The 20,558-nt window shown below is 48.8% G+C and overlaps 1 protein-coding gene across 2 annotated transcripts in view; it reads left to right on the top strand.

The window, feature by feature from the left end:
- The window catches only part of HECTD4 (HECT domain E3 ubiquitin protein ligase 4), a 223,726-nt gene that overhangs the window by 184,507 nt on the left and 18,661 nt on the right, over positions 1-20,558 (top strand). For both annotated transcript variants that reach the window (XM_025401575.1, XM_025401574.1), the window contains exons 56-64: positions 2,669-2,850; positions 4,221-4,426; positions 4,704-4,834; positions 5,132-5,337; positions 6,937-7,116; positions 12,108-13,414; positions 14,340-14,547; positions 18,303-18,526; positions 18,618-18,769. In XM_025401575.1, the coding sequence (XP_025257360.1) occupies positions 2,669-2,850; positions 4,221-4,426; positions 4,704-4,834; positions 5,132-5,337; positions 6,937-7,116; positions 12,108-13,414; positions 14,340-14,547; positions 18,303-18,526; positions 18,618-18,769 (2,796 nt within the window). The remainder of the gene's footprint in view (positions 1-2,668; positions 2,851-4,220; positions 4,427-4,703; positions 4,835-5,131; positions 5,338-6,936; positions 7,117-12,107; positions 13,415-14,339; positions 14,548-18,302; positions 18,527-18,617; positions 18,770-20,558) is intronic.

Below are 20,558 nucleotides of genomic sequence, written 5' to 3'. Positions count from 1 at the left end.
TGCAGTGAGCCGTGATTACCAGCGTCCTCCAACGTGGGCAACAGAGCAAGACCTTGTCTCAAACATTTTTTTAAATAAATAAATAAAGAGGATTTTGGAAAACAGAGGCTAGAGCAGCAGTGGCTTCAGAGGCATTAGCAGTGCACGGTGTCCAAACCGGGGCTGCAGGTCAGACGCGAAGCAAGCTCATAGCCAGGCGCGGTGGCTCACACCTGTAATCTTAGCACTTTGGAAGGCCGAAGAAGGAAGATCATTTGAGCCCAGGAGTTCAAGACCAGTCTGGGCAACATAGAGAGACCCTGTCTCGGCTGGGCACAGTAGCTCACACCTGTAATCCCAGCACTTGGGGAGGCCGAGGTGGGCAGATCACTTGAGGTCAAGAGTTCGAGACCAGCCTAGCCAACATGGTAAGGCACCGTCTCTACTAAAAATTCAAATATCAGCCAGGCATGGTGGCACACACCTGTAATCCCAGCTACTTGGGAGGCCGAGGTAGGAGAATCGCTTAAACCTGGGAGGCGGAGGTTGCAGTGAGCCGAGGTCACACCACTGCACTCCAGCCTGAGTGACAGAGCAAGACCCCATCTCAGAAAAGGAGGGAGAGAGAGAGAGAGAGAGAGAGAGAGAGACCGTGTCTCTACAAAAATAAGAAAAAAATAGCTAGGAGCAGTGGTACATATCTGTAGTCCCAGCTATTCAAGAGGCTAAAGCTGGAGGATCGCTTGAGTCTGGGAGGTCAAGGCTGCAGTGAGCTATGATCACGCCACTGCACTCCAGTCTGGGCAACAGGACCCGTCTCAAAAAAGCCCAAGAAAACAAAACAAGCAGTTCTGTCCCTGGTAACTTTGGCCTATAAAGTCTGAAGTGAAAGCCATGGGGAGAACCGTGGAGTTCTCAGCTTGCCCATTCAGTCCTTACCAGTTTTGCTGCCATTGTCCTAATGTGCTTTGTTAATGCAGTGAACACATGGGCTTCCAAGGAGGGAGGAGACAGGAGAAGTGTGTTTATTATTCATCCTGGCATGAGAACCACAGAGACTGGTGTTGATAAGGAAGAAACCACCTACGATGTAGTTTCTTAGCTGTCTTCTTTTTGTTTATCTTCACTTCACACATACACTCATCAAGTGTGCATATGGGGTTGTTTCTTTAATTGCCATTACACCTAAATTTGAATTATGATATACCAACATTAAATTTAATTAGAGTCAGTAGGAATATCAAATGACCCCCGTGGGTTCAGAGTGAATTTGGGGCCTAGGTTTTTGTTTTTTAGAAACAGTCTTGCTCTGTCACCCAGGCTGGAGTGCAGTGGCACAGTCATAGCCCACTGCAGCCTCCAACTACTGGGCTCAGCAGTCCTCCCACCTCAGCCTCCCAAGTAGCCGAGACTACAGGGCGATTTCTATTTTTTTGTAGAGAGGGAGTGTCACCATGTTACCCAGGCTGGTCTCAAACTCCTGAACTCAAGTGATCCTCCTGCCTTGGCCTCCCAAAGTGCTAGAATTACAAGTGTAAGCCATTGCACCTGGCCCCGTAAGATGTGCTTAGGCACTAATGAGCTGTTATTCAAGTTGAATGCCGATCACTTCACAGATTTATCACATAAAAAAAATGCCCACAATGGTATTTTTGTAATAGCTTTATTGAGATATAATTCACATACCATACAATTCACCCATTTAAAGTACACAAGTCAGTGGTTTTTATTATATTCACAAAGTCGTCCAACCATTACCACAATCAATTTTAGAACATTTTTATCACCCCAAAAGAAACCCCATACCCATAGCAGTTACTTCCCTTCCTCCTTTCCTACCATCTCCTGGCAACCACCAATCTATTTTCTATTTATCTGCATTTTCCTCTGGACAATTTACAGAAATGGAGTCCAATATGTGGCCCTTTGTATCTGGTGTCTTTCACTGAACATGATGTTTCAAGGTTTATTCCTGTTGTGGCATGTGTCAGTCTTTCATCTGTTTGATGGCTGAATAATACTCCATTGTATAGACTTACCATTGAGTTAATGGACACTTGAGTTCTTATCACTATTTGGCTATTATGAATAATGCTACTATGAACATACATGTGGGTCGGGCGCGGCGGCTCACGCCTATGGTTCCAGTGCTTTAGCAGACCGAGGCGTGCGGATCACGAGATCAGGAGATCGAGACCGTCCTGGCTAACACAGTAGAACCCCATCTCTACCAAAGGTGCAAAAAATTAGCCGGGCGTGGTGGCAGGAGCCTGTTGTCCCAGCTACTTGGGAGGCTGAGGCAGGAGAATGGCATGAACCTGGGAGACAGAGCTTACAGTGAGCCAAGATCGTGCCACTGCACTCCAGCCTGGGCGACAGAGTGAGACTCCGTCTCAAATTTAAAAAAAAAAAAAAAAAGCAAAAAACATACATGTACAAATTTTTGTGTGGATGTGTATTTTTATTTTTTTCCCTACAGTACTTTTTTGAGCTGGGAAAAATCAAACTTAACAATATAACTCAATGTGACTTTTGTTTAAAACTCAAGTGACTCCCTTAGGGTTTGGAACATCAGGCTGGAAGAGAAGCCTGAGATGGGATCCTCTCCCTTCAGAACCTGCGGCCTGGTCCCAGTATGGGGGCCGGAGCATCAGGGCTTTGAGCATCTCACCTACCTTTTCCCTTGCAGGGAGCTGCTGCGCTGCGAGGCTGCGCTGGCCAGGCTGTACTGCCGCATGGCCCTGCTCAATATCTTCGCCCCCAAGTTGCCTCACTTGTTCACCCGCCTCTTCCACATCCCTGCCATCCGGGACATTACCCTGGAGCACCTGCAGCTGCTGTCCAATCAGCTCCTCGCGCCTCCCCTCCCAGGTAAAACTTGGCTTTGCTGCTGTCGCTCTGGAACTCAGCACCAGGCGGGTGCTATGCATAGTGTAGTCATTCCCCGCGTGAGGGCGAGAAGTGCCTCATTGTGCGCATAGGCTCATGTGAGAAATTGCACCCAGGAACTGGGATTCTCCTGGCAGGGCTTTCTCACTCTTTGAAAAATGTAATGGATTACTCTCTTGAGTCATTACTCTGTTAAGCATTCATCGAGTTTCCCAGAATAATTGTGGATCAAAGAAAATTAAGTATTATTTATGAAGCCAAGTCACTGTATTGTTGCCACAGACAGTGTATTTGACATTAGAAAGAAAGGGAATGTTCCTGTCATCAGCGTCCTCCAAAGCAGACCTATTTGGTTCATCATAAGTTCTGGTGAGGCTGTTCCAAAGGTCAGCCCTTGGCATGAGGGCTGTGTCTGCTACCCAGTGAATGCCAGGTGATGAGTCTGCCCTCAGCCCTGTCCAGGACTGAGGGGCCCTTTCTGTCTTCCCCTGGCATCTCAGCCTCTGACCTGCCCCCTTGATCTCCCAGCAACTAAGATGGAAACAAGAGGTCTTAGCTGGGCGTAGTGGTGGGTACCTGTAGTCCCCAGCTACTTGGGAGGCTGAGGCAGGAGAATCACTTGAACCCAGGAAGCGGAGGTTGCAGTGAGCCGAGATTGTGCCACTGCACTCCAACGTGGCAACAGAGCAAGACTCTCTCTCTCAAAAAAAAAAAGAGGTGAGGCAGGCAGGGGGCACCCCTCAAAGCTCACTTGCAGATAGCATTCTGAGCTCAGTCAGCATCCTGGGTAGCTGCCCTCCAGCTGACAACTGTGGGGTCCCACCCAGCCAGGGCGTGTATGCCCTACATCTCTACTGGCCCATATGAGCACCTGGGGTCCACAGCCCACCCCAAGAACTTAGATGCCCTGAAACATACCTGGAAAGCATCAAGTGTGGTGGCAGAAGCTTTGCCATGATGATCTAACAAGCTTCTCTACAGGCTCTGCCCTGAGGTACCCTGCGAGGGCAGGCCAGGGTAGTCAGACAGATCAGGCTCTAGGAACCCCTGGATCCAAGCAGCCCCATTTGATATATTTCATAGACCTGGGCCTCTCTTTAGATTTTATTTTAGGAAACAGTTTCACAGCTGAAAAGAAAGCAAAAGTATGATGCCCATTGATCTCCTGGGTCCCTCTCCACCATCCTAAAGCAGAGGATCTGATTGCCAGCATCTGTTATCCAGGACATCATATCCAGGATAACCCTCCCATCTGGGGTTTCTGGATGGGTTATTCATTGTCTGTTACTTAGACTCTCGCAGCTACTGGCTGTTTTGATTCTTGTCAACTTCTGTTTCCTTTCCGTCCCCAGACGGCACCATCAGCTCCAGCTCGATCCTCCTGGCGCAGTCTTTACAGCATTGCATCCATTCCCAGAACTGCTCCGCCACGGACCTCTTTTACCAGGGCAACTCCCAGACAGTGAGAGAGTGGCTCAACGTGGCCATCACCCGGACCCTGCACCAGGGCGAGGAGAGCCTTTTAGAGCTGACGAAACAGATCTGCTCTTTCCTGCAGGTAGAAGTCTAAAGCTCATGTTCCTGCAGTGTGGTTACCGTTTTTTACTGGGAGTCTCACTGGCTTGCTGAAAATGACTCTCCTTTCCCCTCCAAGTCCCCATTCCTCTCAATTTCCTTTTCCTAGAAGCTCTTCTGCTTTATCTCATCTGTAGGTTGCTTGCTTCCAGAGGGCTATTTAGTCGTTTGGCTGATTTCCTGGGCCGTGTGAGATGAGAAGATGAAATGCTGTCCCTGTGTTTAGCCCGTGGCTTTCCTTATTCAATGTCTCTTTGCAGACAGCACCAGAGCAGTTCCCCTCCGAAGAGTTCCCAATTTCCGAATCCAAAGTCAACATGGACGTGAATTTCCCTGGGGCAGCTTTTGTTGTTGTGTCTTGTAAAGAAAGTCAATCTGGATTCCGCAAAGAGTAAGTTGCCTGTTCTCAAGAAGATGGTGATGGGGAGAGGAAAGCTAAATAAATTCTAGTGAAACTGGCCAAGGAAAAAAATTCAAATCACTTTGATTCTTTAATGCAAATGACTTACAGTTCTCTTCATATTTCTGTGTTTGGGGAATTAGTCTATAAAGAATGACCTTCTAAAGTATGGTGGAAATGACTTGGGCCCAGTTCTCATCTAATGTCCCCTGGTGAGAAGGCAATGCTGCCTGTCCCCATGTGCGTGGCTAGACCTTGTATTAACACCCACCCATCCCTCTTTCTCAGCTCCTCTCTGTACAAGGCGCCATGGGCACGGGTGCTTGTATACGGCCTCGGCCACAAAGTGAAGCGAAATGGCCAGCTGAACCTCATCGAGGCCGCCTGTTACCCACGGGACGCATCCCCGGCCAACACTGGGCTTGCACCTCCCCCCACCGCTGACCAGTACCCCTCTGTGGTCCTCTCCACAGACAGGGTCCACATCAAACTGGGTGAGTCTCCAGCAGCTTGTCGTGATGAGAACAGCTGGAGTCATTCTCCGCTTGCCTTCTTTGTGAAGCTATAATGAATTGTGTACCTTGCATTTTCCAATTCCTATTGATAAAGGATAGGACTTCTTGGGACCTCTTCTAGAAGAAACTGCTGTTTCTTTTAGAGGCAGTAAATTAAAAGACTTATCTTTCCTACCTAGGGAAGGCCTGGCAGATGCTGTCCAGACTACATTGGAGATTTTGTTTCTTTTCACAAGTGTGTGCTGAGATGTGTCTGTTTAGAATGATATAACCAGAGCAATCACAACCTTACAGCTGACTCAGGCTATGATAATCCCAGTTGCCATTCCTTGAGTTCTCATTAACCAAATTCTCAACATGGCTCACTGGGGCACTGGCCACTGTGAGCGTCTGCTCCTCATCTAACTGGAAGCTCGATTGCTCTCATCTCCTGGGCATTTTTTTGAAGCCTCCATGGTTTTAGAGTTAGATGAGGGCTCTGCCTCCACATGCCCTGAAGCTGTCACTGCCTGTCCTCTGTATGCACCAGGGCCCGCTGGCTCTGTATCTGAGTATGCACAGAAAAGAAAGGAAATCCTTGTCACAGGCCTGCACTGCTCCTTCCTGGCATGCTTGACAGGAAAAGACTGACACGTGTTTGCCAGAGACAGAAAACATATATGAACTTTTAGCCAAAATAACAGGCCTGGGCTTCTCCACAGCCCCAGTCCTTGAGACACTGCATCTTAGGGAATGAAATGAAAGGACATTTCTTAAGTGATTTGGTCATTGCTAAACAACTTTATGGTCTTTTTTATTAGAGTCTGTTTTTCATAGTATTTTGCCTATACTAGCTATATTTTAAACTTTACATTTAAAACAGAGGATCTCTGTCATTCCACAATTATCACCATGTAAACATTCACCCCAGAGTACACAAGCTAATGTGGTTTGCTTCTGACTTGTCCAAAGCCCTCTGATGCCCTGGCTTCTGTCTGACTGGTGTTTATAGAGGGGCTTGGGGTGCAGTGCAGGATGTGAGGGGGATCAAGCCTTGGACCTTCTTCCTTTCACCGTAGACAGCTTTGGTCACACGTAGGCCACGGCAGTGACAAAAGGTGATAAGATAATCAAAACCCAAGGTGCCAGTAGTCTTAAGTCTTGGGGACCCCTTGCTGGTCCACTGTATAAGCATAATGGTCTTAGTGGGATTGCAGCCATACCAAAGGACTGATTATTTCTTTACCAAGCTGGGAATATCCCAGTGAGGCATCTTTTAAAGTGTTACTTACTGTCCCCGTTCTAGTTGGTATCTAACTGAATGACAAGTGCGTGTCCTCTGTTCTCATCTCTGCCCTTTGTCGCATTTGCTGAATCCACCCCAGTAAAAGGACTCCCTGGAGGGATAGCCTCCATCTCCTCGTGTCCCTGCAGCCCGCTGTCCGGAGTGTTGGGAGTTATGTGTCCTCATCCTGGAGCAGATGAGTGGGTGGGCTCTCCAGCCCTGTTTCTGCGTGCACACCCGGCAGGATCTTTTGTGAGGCTTATTTGGGTCAGGTGCTGCCAATCACCTGCTTTCCTCCTGGGTGCTTCTTGCAGGGGTGTCTCCACCTCCTGGAGCGGTTCTGGTGTTACATTCCTTGCCGCTGGAGTTCCCACTGGCTATGGCCTTCGCAGAGCAGCTGCTGTCCTGGAAATCAGAGGACAGTGAAGGGAAGTCCGAAGATGAGCCTGACACCATTCCGACATCCGTCCTCCTGCAGGTGGTGGAGCTGCTAGGTGAGGCTGCCTTCCCTGGGGATCGGAATCTAGGGTGTGGGTGGAGCCGGCATGGTGCCTGAGGAAGGAGCTTGCCAGGTGGTGCAGGGAGTGGCCACAGGTAACCCAGGCAGCTGCAGCCTCCTTCAGATTGCTGTCGTTTGAAGTGGGCTTGGGGAATAGATCTTAAGGTACAACCTAGACTCCCAAATCCATGATTTGTCGGGTATTTTCATTATTTTGAGGAGTGGCAACTAACGAACGACGAAAATAAGATTAACTTTATCCACTTTACTTTAAAACAGAAGTATACGCCATTATTATAACTTTAGGGGTGAAGGGTGGTGTGGAAATGAACAATGTTGCAAAATCAAAGGTTATAACTGCATAGGTCCTCAAAGGGTCAAGAAGGTTGCAAAACTCATGGAACGATAAATGTAAAAGTTGTGCATTTTACCATATGCAAATTTACCTAAACAAGTTCTAAATAAATATTAAACTTTAATTAATGATATACCTCTTTAAGTGTGTAGGGAGGAAGCATACAGATGTCTACAACTTATTTTGAAATAATCAAAAACTAAGATGGGTGTGTGGATGAAGAGAGGGGTAGATAGACATGTAGTAGAGCAAATACACAACATGTTTATGGTGGAATCTAGCTGGTAAGTACACAGGTATTTACTGTATAATTTCTTCAGGCTTTCTGTATTTTTTAATTTTTTCATGGTATTGCAGGGAAGAAAACATTGCACACTCGGCCGGGCGCGGTGGCTCACTCCTGTAATCCCAGCACTTTGGGAGGCCGAGGTGGGTGGATCACCTGAGGTCAGGAGTATGAGACCAGCCTGACCAACATGATGAAACCCTGTCTCTACTAAATACAAAAAATTAGCCGGGCATGGTGGTGCATGCCTGTAATCCCAACTACTTAGGAGGCTGAGGCAGGAGAATTGCTTGAAACCCAAGAGGCAGGGGTTGCAGTGAGCTGAGATTGCGCCATTGCACTCCAGCCTGGGCAACAAGAGTGAAGCTCCATCTCAAAACAGAAAACGTTGCACACTCGGATGCCTTCAGTGCCTTCAGGGTTCAAACAGATCAGCTAAATGAGGGAAATAAAGAGGAAAGTTGGCAGGGGGACTTTGGTGAGCTGGAGGCACAGAGGACACGTGTCCTGTCACCCACTGCTACAGGAGAACATGGCCCTGCTCCTGCCAGAACCGTAATTTCTTATTTCAAGAAAATCCAGGAATCCAAATGTCGATGTGAATTTCTCAATTTTTAAATGTTGGCAACCAAGTCAAATTCTTTCATACACCCTAGGAGGGCCGAGTGCAGTGACTCACACTTGTAATCCAGCACTTTGAGAGGCTGAGGCAAGAGGATCGCTTGAGTTCAGGATATGGAGCAACATAGCCAGACCCTTTCTCTGCAAAAAAAATGAAAAACACCCAGGGAGTGGATAGGGGGAACATAAGCGGGAACACTGTCTGAGAATGAGTTTCAGCTCATAGGCCGCCATGTATAATTTTGGTGAAGAACTATCTCCAAGGTCATCTTACATGAATGCTAAACGGTAAAGCAAGGACAGCGGAGGTGACGTGAATAGTTCTAGCATCTGAGGGCCTAGCCCTGTGCCCCAGTGGAGAGGGGAGCATGGACACCTGTCCTCTGTGAAGGTTCTATGAGAGCCCATGTTCCAGGACAGTCACAAACTTGTTTCCAACCAGAATTCGCAAGCAATGTCAGTCCTGAGAGAGCAGGAAGCTTGGTCCCCTCGTTGGTAGGTGCTGGACTTAATAAGTCAGCTTCAGCAGGCCCTTGGGATTCCCCCGGCCAGTAATCTTTTATCCTGTACAAGAGCCATCTGGATGTAGCAAACTGCAGTTCGCTCTTTTGCAGGGTGAGGGCTCAGCTGGCTCAGTGGGATGCAGGCTTTAGATGTTCATGATCCCTAATCGTGTCTTACGTACATGAGCTTTCTCTCTTTCCACTCAGATCCAGGGTATGTGTGAATGTAAGATACGCGTCTGGTACAAAGGAGACCTTGGCACAAACGTGTGGTCCATCTTGTGGTTCTAGACAGTGTTTCCCAAACTTCAGTCATTATCATGCCACCACTGTATGATTGTTGCCATGTCCACAAATTGTGCCTATCAGCATTTATTTACTTACTTATTTTATTTTTTTGAAATGGAGTCTCGCTGGAGTGCATTGGCATGATCCACTGCACCCAGGCTGGAGTGCAGTGGCATGATCTCAGCTCACTGCAACCTCTGCCTCCTGGGTTCAAGTGATTCTACTGCCCCAGCCTCCTGAGTAGTTGGGAGTACAGGCGCCCGCCACCATGCCCAGTTAATTTTTTTGTATTTTTAGTAAAAACGGGATTTCACTATGTTAGCCAAGCTGGTCTCAGTCTCCTGACCTCAGGTGACCCACCTGCCTTGGCCTCCCATAATACTGGGATTACAGGCATGAGCCACTGCACCCAGCCAGCATTTATTTATTTAACAGTTTTTATTGCAATCAACTCCTCCTTTTTTAAAACTTAAATTTAGTTTTAAGGAAACCTTGGCCAGGCACGGTGGCTCATGCCTGTAATCCCAGCACTTTGGGAGGCCGAGGTGGATCACACGGTCAGGAGATCGAGACCATCCTGGCTAACACGGTAAAACCCCTTCTCTACTGAAAATACAAAAAATTAGCCGGGCATGGTGGCGGGCGCCTGTGGTCCCAGCTACTCGGGAGGCTGAGGCAGAAGAATGGCGTGAAACCAGGAGGCGGAGCTTGCAGTGAGCCGAGATCACGCCACTGCGCTCCAGCCTGGGTGACAGGGTGGGACTCTGTCTCAAAAAAAAAAAAGAAAACCTTTACATCACTTCTCTAAATACAAAATTAGTATCCATTGGCATAACTAAAAGGTGCCCATAAAAATAAATACAGGCTGGGCCTGGTGTCTCACACCTGTAATCCCAGCACTTTGGGAGGCTGAGGCAAAAGGATGACTTGAGCCCAGGAGTTCAAGACTAGCCAGGGCAACACAATGAGACCCTGTCTCAATCAGTCAATCAGTCCATCTGTCCATCAATTCATACATACATACATACATTCAAAGAAAAGAGTTGCCGTCACAAAAATCTAGCTGAATACTGTTCCCTGTCAAAGGCTCTGGGACTCTGGCCCACTTTCTCTTAAGGATATGCCAGCCGGCCAGGCACAGTGGCTTACACCTATAATCCTAGCACTTTGGGAGGCCGAGGCGGGTGAATCACCTGAGGTCAGCAGTTAGAGACCAGCCTGACCAACATGGAGAAACCCTGTCTCTGCTAAAAATACAAAATTAGCCGGGTGTGGTGGTGCATGCCTATAATCCCAGCAACTCGGGAGGCTGAGGCAGGAGAATTGCTTGAACCCAGGAGGCAGAGGTGGTGGTGAGCCAAGATTGCGCCATTGCACTCCAGCCTGGGCAAGAAGAGCACAAGTCCGTCTCAAAAAAACAAAAAAGAATATGCCAGCCTTGGCCAGGTACAGTGGCTCACACCTGTAATCCCCGCACTTTGGGAGGCTGAGGCACACGGACCACTTGAGGCCAGAAGTTCAAGACCAGCCTGGCTAACATGATGAAACCCCATCTCTTCTAAAAATATAAAAATTATCTGGGTGTCCTGGCACATGCCTGTAATTCAAGTTACTCTGGATGCTGAAGCATGAGAATTACTTGAACCTGGGAGGCGGAGGTGGTAATGAGCTGAGATCACGCCACTGCACTCCAGCCCGGGTGATAGAGGCAGACTCTGTCTCAGCAAACCAAACCAAACAAACAAACAAACAAAAACAAAGTAGCTTAAAAAATTATTAAAGAAGGCCAGGCACGGTAGCTCATGCCTTTAATCCCAGCACTTTGGGAGGCTGAGGCGGGTGGATCACAAGGTAGGTCAGGAGTTCAAGACCAGCCTGACCAAGGTGATGAAACCCTGTCTCTACTAAAAATATAAAAATTAGCTGGACATGATGGTAGGAGCCTGTAATCCCAGCTATGTGGGAGGCTGAGGCGGAGAATTGCTTGAACCCAGGAGTCAGAGGTTGCAGTGAGCTGAGATCATGCCACTGCACTCCAGTCTGGGTGACAGACTGAGACTCACTCTCAAAAAATAAAAAATAAAAAAATAAAGTATTTTTAAAATATTATTTAAATTTTTAAAAAGATTTTTAAAAAAAAGAATGTGCCAGCCTCATGGCCAGGCACAGTGGCATACACCTGTAAACCCAGCGCTTTGGGAGGCTGAGGTGGGAGGATCACTTGAGCCCAGGAGTTCTAGACCAGCCTGGGCAACATGGCAAAACGATGAAAACTGTCTCTGCAAAAGAAAAATAATAATACAAAAATTAGCTGGGCATGGTCTCACACACCTGTAATCCCAGCTACTCAGGCTGAGGTATCGCTTGAGCCCAGGAGGCTGAGGCAGCAGTGAGCTATGATTGTGCCACTGCACTCCAGCCTGGGTGACAGAGCAAGACCCTGTCTCAAAAAACAAACAAACAAAAAAAAAAACCACCCTCAAAGTAAGGCTTTCTTGTTGACAAAAATCAGGACTAAAAGAGGAGTTTAAAAGGAACAATGTTTCAGTGTGTGTTTCAGTGCCATTTGGTAAAATTGGCTTGTGTGCCCCATAGTAAGCATCCAGTACTTTGGGAAACATTATTCTAGGGACTTATCACCAACATGCTGCATAACCTTTTGAGACAGAAAATGATGGTGTTTTGCTGGCACCCTGCCATTGGGCACAAGGGTCAAAGCCTTCACCTCTGGGGCCGACCCCTGAGCTCTGAATCCCAGCTCCTTGTCTAGTAGCTGTGTGACCTCCAGCCAGGCCTCCACCTCCCAACCTCTGTTTCTCCGTCTGTAAGAAGGGACTGAATTACACAGTCTCTGTTCACAGAGTTGTTATGAGGGGCCTGGAACGTAGCCAGTGCTGCATAGTAATTACTGTTACTATTTTCATTTGCCTCAGGAAACTTCCTGTGGACCACGGACATGGCAGCCTGCGTGAAGGAGCTTGTTTTCCATCTCCTGGCAGAGCTCCTGCGCACTGTGCACACCCTGGAGCAGAGGCGGCACCCCGCTGGCCTGTCCTCCTCAATCGCCCTCCAGCTGAACCCCTGCCTGGCCATGCTGATGGCCTTGCAGTCGGAGCTCCACAAGCTGTACGATGAGGAGACGCAGAACTGGGTCTCAGGCAGCACCTGTGGGGGATCCGGGGGCCCGGCGGCCGGCGACCAGGGCAGGTTCTCTACGTATTTTCATGCACTCATGGAAGGGTGCCTGGCGGTGGCCGAAGTGACCCTGCCTACTAACATGAGTGTCACAGCCAGCGGGGTGACCTCAGCGACCGCCCCAAATCTCAGTGACTCGTCCTCCTCCTCCTCGTCCTCGCCAGGACAGACCCCGCAGAGTCCCAGCCTCCTCTCCAAGAGGAAAAAAGTCAAGATGAAGCGGGAAAAGGCCGCCTCGTCGGGCAAGCGCCAGTCTTCCCGCACCGTGGACTCGGACCCCACTGTGCTCAGCATCGGAGGCAGCAAGCCCGAGGACATGCTGTGGTTCCACCGCGCACTCACCCTGCTCATCATCCTCCGCCACCTCACCAGGAAGGACCCACAGGGGCTGGGCGTAACGAGTGACGCCATCGCTGATGCCTGCCAGGCCCTGGTGGGCCCCACTGCCCACAGCCGTTTGCTTGTGATCTCCGGGATCCCCACCCACCTGGACGAGGGCGTAGTCAGAGGCGCCATCCGCAAGGCCTGCAACGCCCACGGCGGGGTCTTCAAAGACGAGATCTACATCCCGCTGCAGGAAGAAGACCCCAAGAAGCCGAAAGACAAGGCCGAGGGCGGGGACGGGAAAGCTGAGCCCGAGAAGACACTGGCCTTCCCTGGCTCAGACAGCATGGAAGTCAGCACGTCCAGCAGCCTGACCCCCGCCATGAGCATCAGCGCCTCTGCCTCCACCAGCCAGGCTTCCATCTGCAGCTCCCAGGGCATCTCCCAAACTGTCAGCGACCTCTCCGTGGATCCGCTGCCTGCCGGCCTCGAGCTGCCCATCCCTCCGGGCCTGTTGGAGCCCCACGTGGTGTCCAGCCAGGAGAGCCTGGACATTTCCCTGTGCAGCACCGGCAGCCTAGGCAGCCTGGGCAGCCTGGGGGAGCCCCTGGACAATGCAGAGACGGCCTTGGTGTCAGACATGGGCTCCATGTACACAGTAACTTCCCTGGACCACCAGCCCCTAGTGGCACGCCCCATCAAAGGCTTCGCAGTGGTGGAGGTAACAGCTCTCAAGCCTCTGCAACCACTAAATCATGACCCATTTCAATCCCCCAAGCCTCTTTAAACCTTCCAAATTTATTTCCTAGTAGGTAATGGTGGAGCAGTCAGGGGCTCCCTGGGGTAGCCCTTGGAATGAGCACAATGAGTCTGCTGGGGATGACATCTCTAAGAGTGACACCAAGTCCCATATCACGAAGTAAAGGGGAGCCAGAGGGCTCAGGGCCTGGCCTTCCATGGTGGGTGGCTGCCATCGGTGCATTCTGACTCAGCCCCGTCGCATCTTCTTGAGCAGCCTTGGGTTCTTTTTGTTCTTTTTGGTGTTGCCATTGGCAGGAGGGATGGTCACTGAGCAGTGTGAGGATAGACGCTTGCCATTCTGTCCCAGGTGATTCTGAGTTTCAGATAACCTGCATGCTAGCGAGTCATAGTTCCACTGCAGGATCCCATGTATTTCTTAAGCCTCGCTGTTTAGAAATCCTGCATCAAAGCCTTTCTGTGCCTTTGCGTAACAGTACAGGTAGGGAACTGACATGCGTTATACTCTCCCAGCAGGCTCTGCAAGGAGGGTTCAAGGATCAAGCAGCTAGTTTCTTTCCTAGAATCACTTCTTTGAATCCATCATCCTCCTTCGTGGGGACTTCCTCAGTTAGGCATGGATTTTTACTCCCTGGGAAACAGAGGCAAGCCACAGACCTAGCCGAGGTTTAGTGACGAGATTTCAGGTTGAGTTGTTTGCTAAAAGTTGCTGCTGTTGGCCTGTGGGAGAAAGTTTCCCAGGAGGTCCAGCTCACCGGAGTCGGGCAGCTCTCACATCTCTCCAGACGAATAGAGAGTTTCCAGGAAAAGGTGGAAGGGAGAAGTTCACTCACACTGAATGCCTGGTCACGCTACTCAAATCCTGACCCTGTTCTCTGTTCACACAGATAAGATCCCGAGCCAAAATTGAGAAAATTCGAGCAAGTTTATTTAACAATAATGATTTGATTGGTTTGTCAAGTTTGGATGGTGAAGATGAATTGATGGAAATGTCAACCGAAGAGATTCTAACCGTGTCTGTAGTAAATCAGAGTCTCTTTGATACTCAAGGGAGCCCAGGGTTAGAAGATTATTTCAATGATAAGTCAATTAAAGGTGGGTTCTGGATTTGTTTTTAATCTGTAGACTTTTTGTGGAGCAATTTTAGGCTCACAGAAGAAAATTGCATTAAAATCTCCTCTCCTCCCCAGTGTCCCCTATTTTTAACATCTTGCATTAAAGAGGAACTTGGCAGCTATTCCTGGGTTGCAGATTTTGAAAACAATTCAGAGAGTGTTGGGGAGATGGGACAAGAGGCTCCATTGTTTGCCAGTAGGGGCTGATTGTGTGCATCTTTGTATGATGTGAAAAGAAGAAATGTTCCCCTCCTCTCCCAGCTGTCAGGGCGCTGAAGGCCATGGGGGCAGCCCCTGCCACAGGCCTGCCATGTTCCAGCTGGAGAGGCTACCAGGGGTGGCTTTGTACCGCCTGCAACAGGCTTGAATGTGGGCTTGTATTCAAGTCATTTTTCCCTTTTTGTCTAGCCAGGCTTCCCCTGGTTCAAGTGCAAGTGTATTTATTTTGTTCTGTCCTATGCAGCTAGAACATTGCTGGTAAGTACTTGGTCATATGCTTGAGGACAGCTCATGCCTCTCCCTTGTAAACTGACCCCTGGGAAAGAAACAGTTCCAGCCCTTTTTTCTGTGAAGTCCCGTTTGCCAGCCCTTTTGCCATTCTGGTGGCTCTTTTGTGGAGCAAACTCTGTCTCCTTCCCACTAATTTCTTTTTTTTTTTAATTCCTCTTTTTTTCTTTTTTTATTCCTTTTTTCTTTTTAAAATTCTTTTTTTTTAAAAAAAATTATTTTACTTATTATTTGTATAGAGAGTCTTCCTATGTTGCCCAGGCTGGTCTCAAACTCCTAGACTCAAGCAGTCCTCCAGCCTCGGCCTCCCAAAGTGCTAGGACTATAGACGTGAGCCATCACACCGGCCTTAATCTAATTCTTTAATGTTTGAAATTTCGTCATAGAGTTGCTGTGTTGTTTTGTGTTTTTGAAGTACAAAATTGTAATTTTTTCTTTTTTTTTAAGACAAGAGTCTTGCTCTGTCACCCAGGCTGGAGTGCAGTGGTGCAATGTCAGCTCACTGAAATTTCCACCTCCCGGGTTCAAGCAATTCTCCCTGCCTCAGCCTCCCTGGTAGCTGGGATTACAGGCACACCACCATACCCAGTTAATTTTTGTATTTTTAGTAGAGGCGGGGTTTCACCATGTTGGCCAGGCCAGTCTCAAACTCCTGACCTCAGGTGATCTGCCCACCTCAGCCTCCCAAAGTGCTGGGATTACAGGTGTGAACCACTGCACCCAGCCAAAAAATGTAATATTGAGTAGAGGTTTTGTTGTTTAAAATTATGACCCCAGGCCCGGCAAAGTGGCTCATGCCTGTAATCCCAGCACTTTGGAAAGCCGAGGCAGATGGATTGCTTGAGCCCAGGAGTTTGAGACCAGCCTGGGCAGCGTAGTGAGACCTCGTCTCTACAAAAAATAAAATAAGCTGGGCATGGTGGCGCATGCCTGTAGTCCCAGCTACTCAGGAGGCTAAGCTGGGAAGATCACTTGAGCCCAGGAGTCGGAGGCTGCAGTGAGCTGATACCACACCACTGCAGTCCAACCTGGGTGACCCCATCTTTAAAAAAAAAAAAAAAAAAAAACTTGCTTACCCCAATCATGAAATCTGGAAATGTTCCCTCAGAGGTAGGATCAGGGTGAGGTAAGTGAGATCTTGGGGACACAATTTAATGGGGCTCCAGAAAACTCAGTAAGATAAATATTCTAGTACATTTTTTTTAAGTCAAAATTAATGTAAAGTATCCATGATCAGCAAAGTGTTAAAATTTTAAATAAAGATAGGATCAGCATTACTGATCTTTTTCTCGGGCTCTGATATCAGTCAGCACAGCACTGTAAATATTTTGCTTATTATGGAGGTTTTTTTACATTAATTTTTTTTTTTTTTTTTTTTTTTGAGATGGAGCTTACTCTGTCGCCCAGGCTGGAGTGCAGTGGTGCGATCTCGGCCCACTGCATCCTCCGCCTCTGGGGTTCAAGCAGTTCTCCTACCTCAGCCTCCTGAGTAGCTGGGACTACAGGCACCACCATGCTGGCAAATTTTTGTATTTTTAGTAGAGAGAGGTTTTCACCACGTTGACCAGGCTGGACTTGAACTCCTGACCTCAGGTAATCCTGCGGAGGCCTGCCTCGGCCTCCCAAAGTGCTGGGATTACAAGCGTGAGCCACCTTGCCCAATTTTTTTTTTTTTTTTTTTTTAGCTCACAAATGCTACTAAATAATTTTGACTGATTAAAATACTACAGTAAAGTATTGTTTATCTTGATGACTGAGGTTTTTGGCATTTCCTTAAATCTTGCCTGGCATTGAGCAGAGGCCTCGGTGGGCTCATCCTGGTCCCAGTCCTGTCCCTTATTGGCATGCGTTTTGCCCCCTCAGCTCTCAGCTGCCCCCAAGGTCGATGTCAGGTCTGCTTGACAGGAAGCCTGAGGTCTTTCTGCCATGATTGTCTTTCCCAGTCTTCTCATACTTAGATACTGAATTTTAGTTCTAGTTCCTGGTTTTTTTACAGTCAAACTTTCCACATATGGTACCTGGTCTTTTGGTACTGCATGGATATGCCTCATGGTGCCAGGTACACTCCTCATGTGAGGGTTGTTGTTTTGTTTTGTTTTCTGAAACAGAGTCTCACTCTGTCACCCAGGCTGGAATGCAGTGGCACCATCTCGGCTCACTGCAACCTCCACCTCCTGGTTTCAAGTGATTCTTGTGTCTCAGCCTCCCAAGTAGCTGAGACAACAGGCACACGCCACCACGCCTGGCTAATTTTTGTATTTTGCTTCACCATGTTGCCCAGGCTGGTCTCGAACTCTGACTTCAAGTGACCCACCTGCCTCAGCCTTCCAAAGTGCTGGGATTACAGGTGTGAGCTACCGCACCTGGCCTCATGGGTTTTCAACTTGTGACTGCTGAGTCAGCTTAGGGCTCAGCCTCTCTCTTCCCCGCACCTGCCCCTCCCACCCTCAGCCCAGATGTGCTGGAGTTGCCACAGCTGGGCCTGGCCTAGGCCAGACTCCCCAGGAGACAGAGCAGGCCAGAGGGAGTGAGGGGCCTGGGTTGCCAGGAGAAGGGAGTGATTCCTGAGAACATGCAGATGGGTTCATGACTGGCCCTTTGGAAAGGCGAGAGTACCTTCTGGAGTGCTTGTTTGGGAACAAAAAAATATTTTTTCAGTGCTCATAGACAGTTTTCTTGTATCTCAGAAAACTTTCTTTTTCACCTGCTCATTGCACCAATTTTGAAGAATATTTCCTAAGAATGCGATCACCTGTTTAACAAGTTGTACTTCCAACTAAAAATACTTGCTGACTATCATCTGGGATTATTCTAGACTAAACTGCTATGATAAATAGCCCCAGGAGGACAATGACTCAAGTTCAGTGGAAATTAATTCCCTGCAGATGTAAGAGTCAGGGTGAGCACTGAAGTGTGCCCACCCTCGGGGAGGGGCCTGTCATCCCCGAGCAGCCAGGTAGGGGCCAAGTGCAGAGGACAGCAGCCTGGCCCCCATGTGGCTCACATCCCACAGTGACCACGGTTGCAGGGCCTCACCTTACGGCAAGGAAGGCTGGGCATGTGCTGGGCTGTGCCCAGAGAGGGAACCAGGCTTTGGTGGGCAGCTCGCCCTTCCTCTGATGTCCATCTACTGCCCCTTTCAAACAGTGTTTGCAAACAGAATGCTCGCAGGGCTTGTCCTGATGTATGTTCACGGCAGAATTATTTTGCCCCCTCTCCATCCAACAGGGGAGAAGCTGGTGCCCGGGGCCAGAGAGGTTCTGACGGAGATATTTAAGAGCTGTGCCCATTCAGAGCAGACGCTGAGCCTGACACCAGCGAAGCCCATCAGAGTCTCTGACATTTACCTTAGCAAAGAGCAGATCAACTCCCAGACCCCAGGCAACCTCCTCCACCTCTTCTTCACCAATGTCCGGCCTCCAAAAAAGGTGCTGGAGGATCAGCTCACCCAGGTAGCTGCCCGTCCCCACCATACCCAGGCTGGGCCTCGCGTGCCCCACAGGAAGAAACTCAGAGCCTCCCTGCCACCTCTGTGCTCCACAGATCCTGAGGAAGTATGGCGTGCCAAAGCCCAAGTTTGACAAGAGCAAGTACAGCAAGGCCGGGAAGGAGCAGCACCCCGTGAAGGTGGTGAGCACCAAGCGGCCCATCACCAAGCCGCCCACCAAGGACAAGGCCGTGCTCAACAGCGTCAGGTGTGTGCCCCAAGGAGCCTAGGCAGCCTGGCCTGTGGGCAGATGTGGGGGCGCCCTCCGTGCAGGAGCCTGGGGGGCTGCAGCTCCTCTGGAGGAGCCTGGTGTCAGGCTTTGTCGCCCAGGCTGGAGTGCAGCGGCCCGATCACAGCTCACTGCAGCCAGGCTCAAGCGATCCTCCCACCTCAGCCTCCTGAGTATCTGGGACTACAGGCACATGACACCTCACCTGACTAATTTTTTAAATTTTTCTGTAGAGATAGGGTTTCACCATGTTGGCCAGGCTGGTCTCGAACTCCTGGGCTCAAGCGATCAGCCTGCACTAGCCTCCCAAAGTTCCGAGGTTACAGGCAGGAGCCACTGCGCCCGGTGGGTGTCTGGCTCCTTTCTGCTGAGCTCCTTTCTCAGTCCTCAGCTCCTTCAGGTGAACATTGGAGTTTCATTTTATCCACAGGTGTGGTCAAATCCTGACCATGCAGGCTGGAAAGCCGACCCATCTAAATGAAGACAACATCTAAAATGTTGTACTTTTTGTTGTTGTTGTTGTTGTTTTTTATTATACTTTAAGTTCTAGGGTACATGTGCACAACATGCAGGTTTGTTACATATGTATACATGTGCCATGTTGGTGTGCTGCACCCATTAACTCATCATTTACATTAGGTATATCCCCTAATGCTATCCCTCCCCCCGTACATTTTTTTTAATCCTACTTCTTTTAGCCACACGAATAATGCATAGTTATTGTAGGAAGATTAGAAAATGTATAACGCCTTAAGCCCAGGAGTTCAAGACCAACATGGCAAAACCCCATCTCTACAAAACAATATAAAAATTAGCTGACTGTGGTGGCATGCACCTGTGGTCCCAGCTACTCAAGAAGCTACTCAAGAAGCTGAGGCAGGAGGATGGCTTGAGCCCCAGAAGTCAAGGCCGCAGTGAGCCATAATCACACCACTGCACTCCTGTCCAGCCTGGGTGACAGAGCGAGACCCTGTCTCAAAAAAAAAAGAAAAAGAAAATGCATAGTGCCTATTGGAAAAAATTAAATTGCCCCATGCATAGCAACTACTTTTAAGTACATGACCTTTGATTTATGCCTCTATATTATTTTCTTAAGTTTTGAACGACTAAAATAGTACAAAATTCAAAAGCATGTGCAGTGAAAAGCCACTCTTCCTTCCGACCATTCTTAAGCCTTGAAGTGCCCCTCCCTGAGCCTGCAAGGTTACTTCTGTAGCCTTTCAGAAGAACCCTTTCTATAAATATAGAAGCAATTCTATACATATGCCCAGTGTTGGGTACCATACACAATGTCCACACCTTGCCATTTTTATTTTTCTTATTTATTTTTTATTTTTTGAGACAGAGTCTCGCTCTGCCACCCAGGCTGGAGTGCAGTGGCGTGATCTCAGCTCACTGCAAGCTCCGCCTCCCGGGTTCACACCATTCTCCTGCCTCAGCCTCCCGAGTAACTGGGACTACAGGCGCCCGTCACCACGCCCGGCTAATTTTTTGTATTTTTGGTAGAGACGGGGTTTCACCGTGTTAGCCAGGATGGTCTCGATCTCTTGACCTCGTGATCCGCCCGCCTCGGCCTCCCAAAGTGCTGGGATTACAGGCATGAGCCACCGCTCCCGGCTGCCATTTTTATTTAATACTAATTTTGGAAATCATTTCAGACCAGTACAAAAAGAATTCCCCATTCCTTTTTTAAAAAATAGCTACATGGCATTCCATGTGTGGATATGCATATAAATGTAATAGAATATTCTTTAGATACGGGTCTATG

The sequence above is a fragment of the Theropithecus gelada genome, chromosome 11, assembly GCF_003255815.1.
Source record: "Theropithecus gelada isolate Dixy chromosome 11, Tgel_1.0, whole genome shotgun sequence".
NCBI lineage: Eukaryota > Metazoa > Chordata > Mammalia > Primates > Cercopithecidae > Theropithecus > Theropithecus gelada.
Note: the sequence above shows the minus strand (reverse complement) of the source record. Positions and strands in the feature narration are given on the sequence as shown.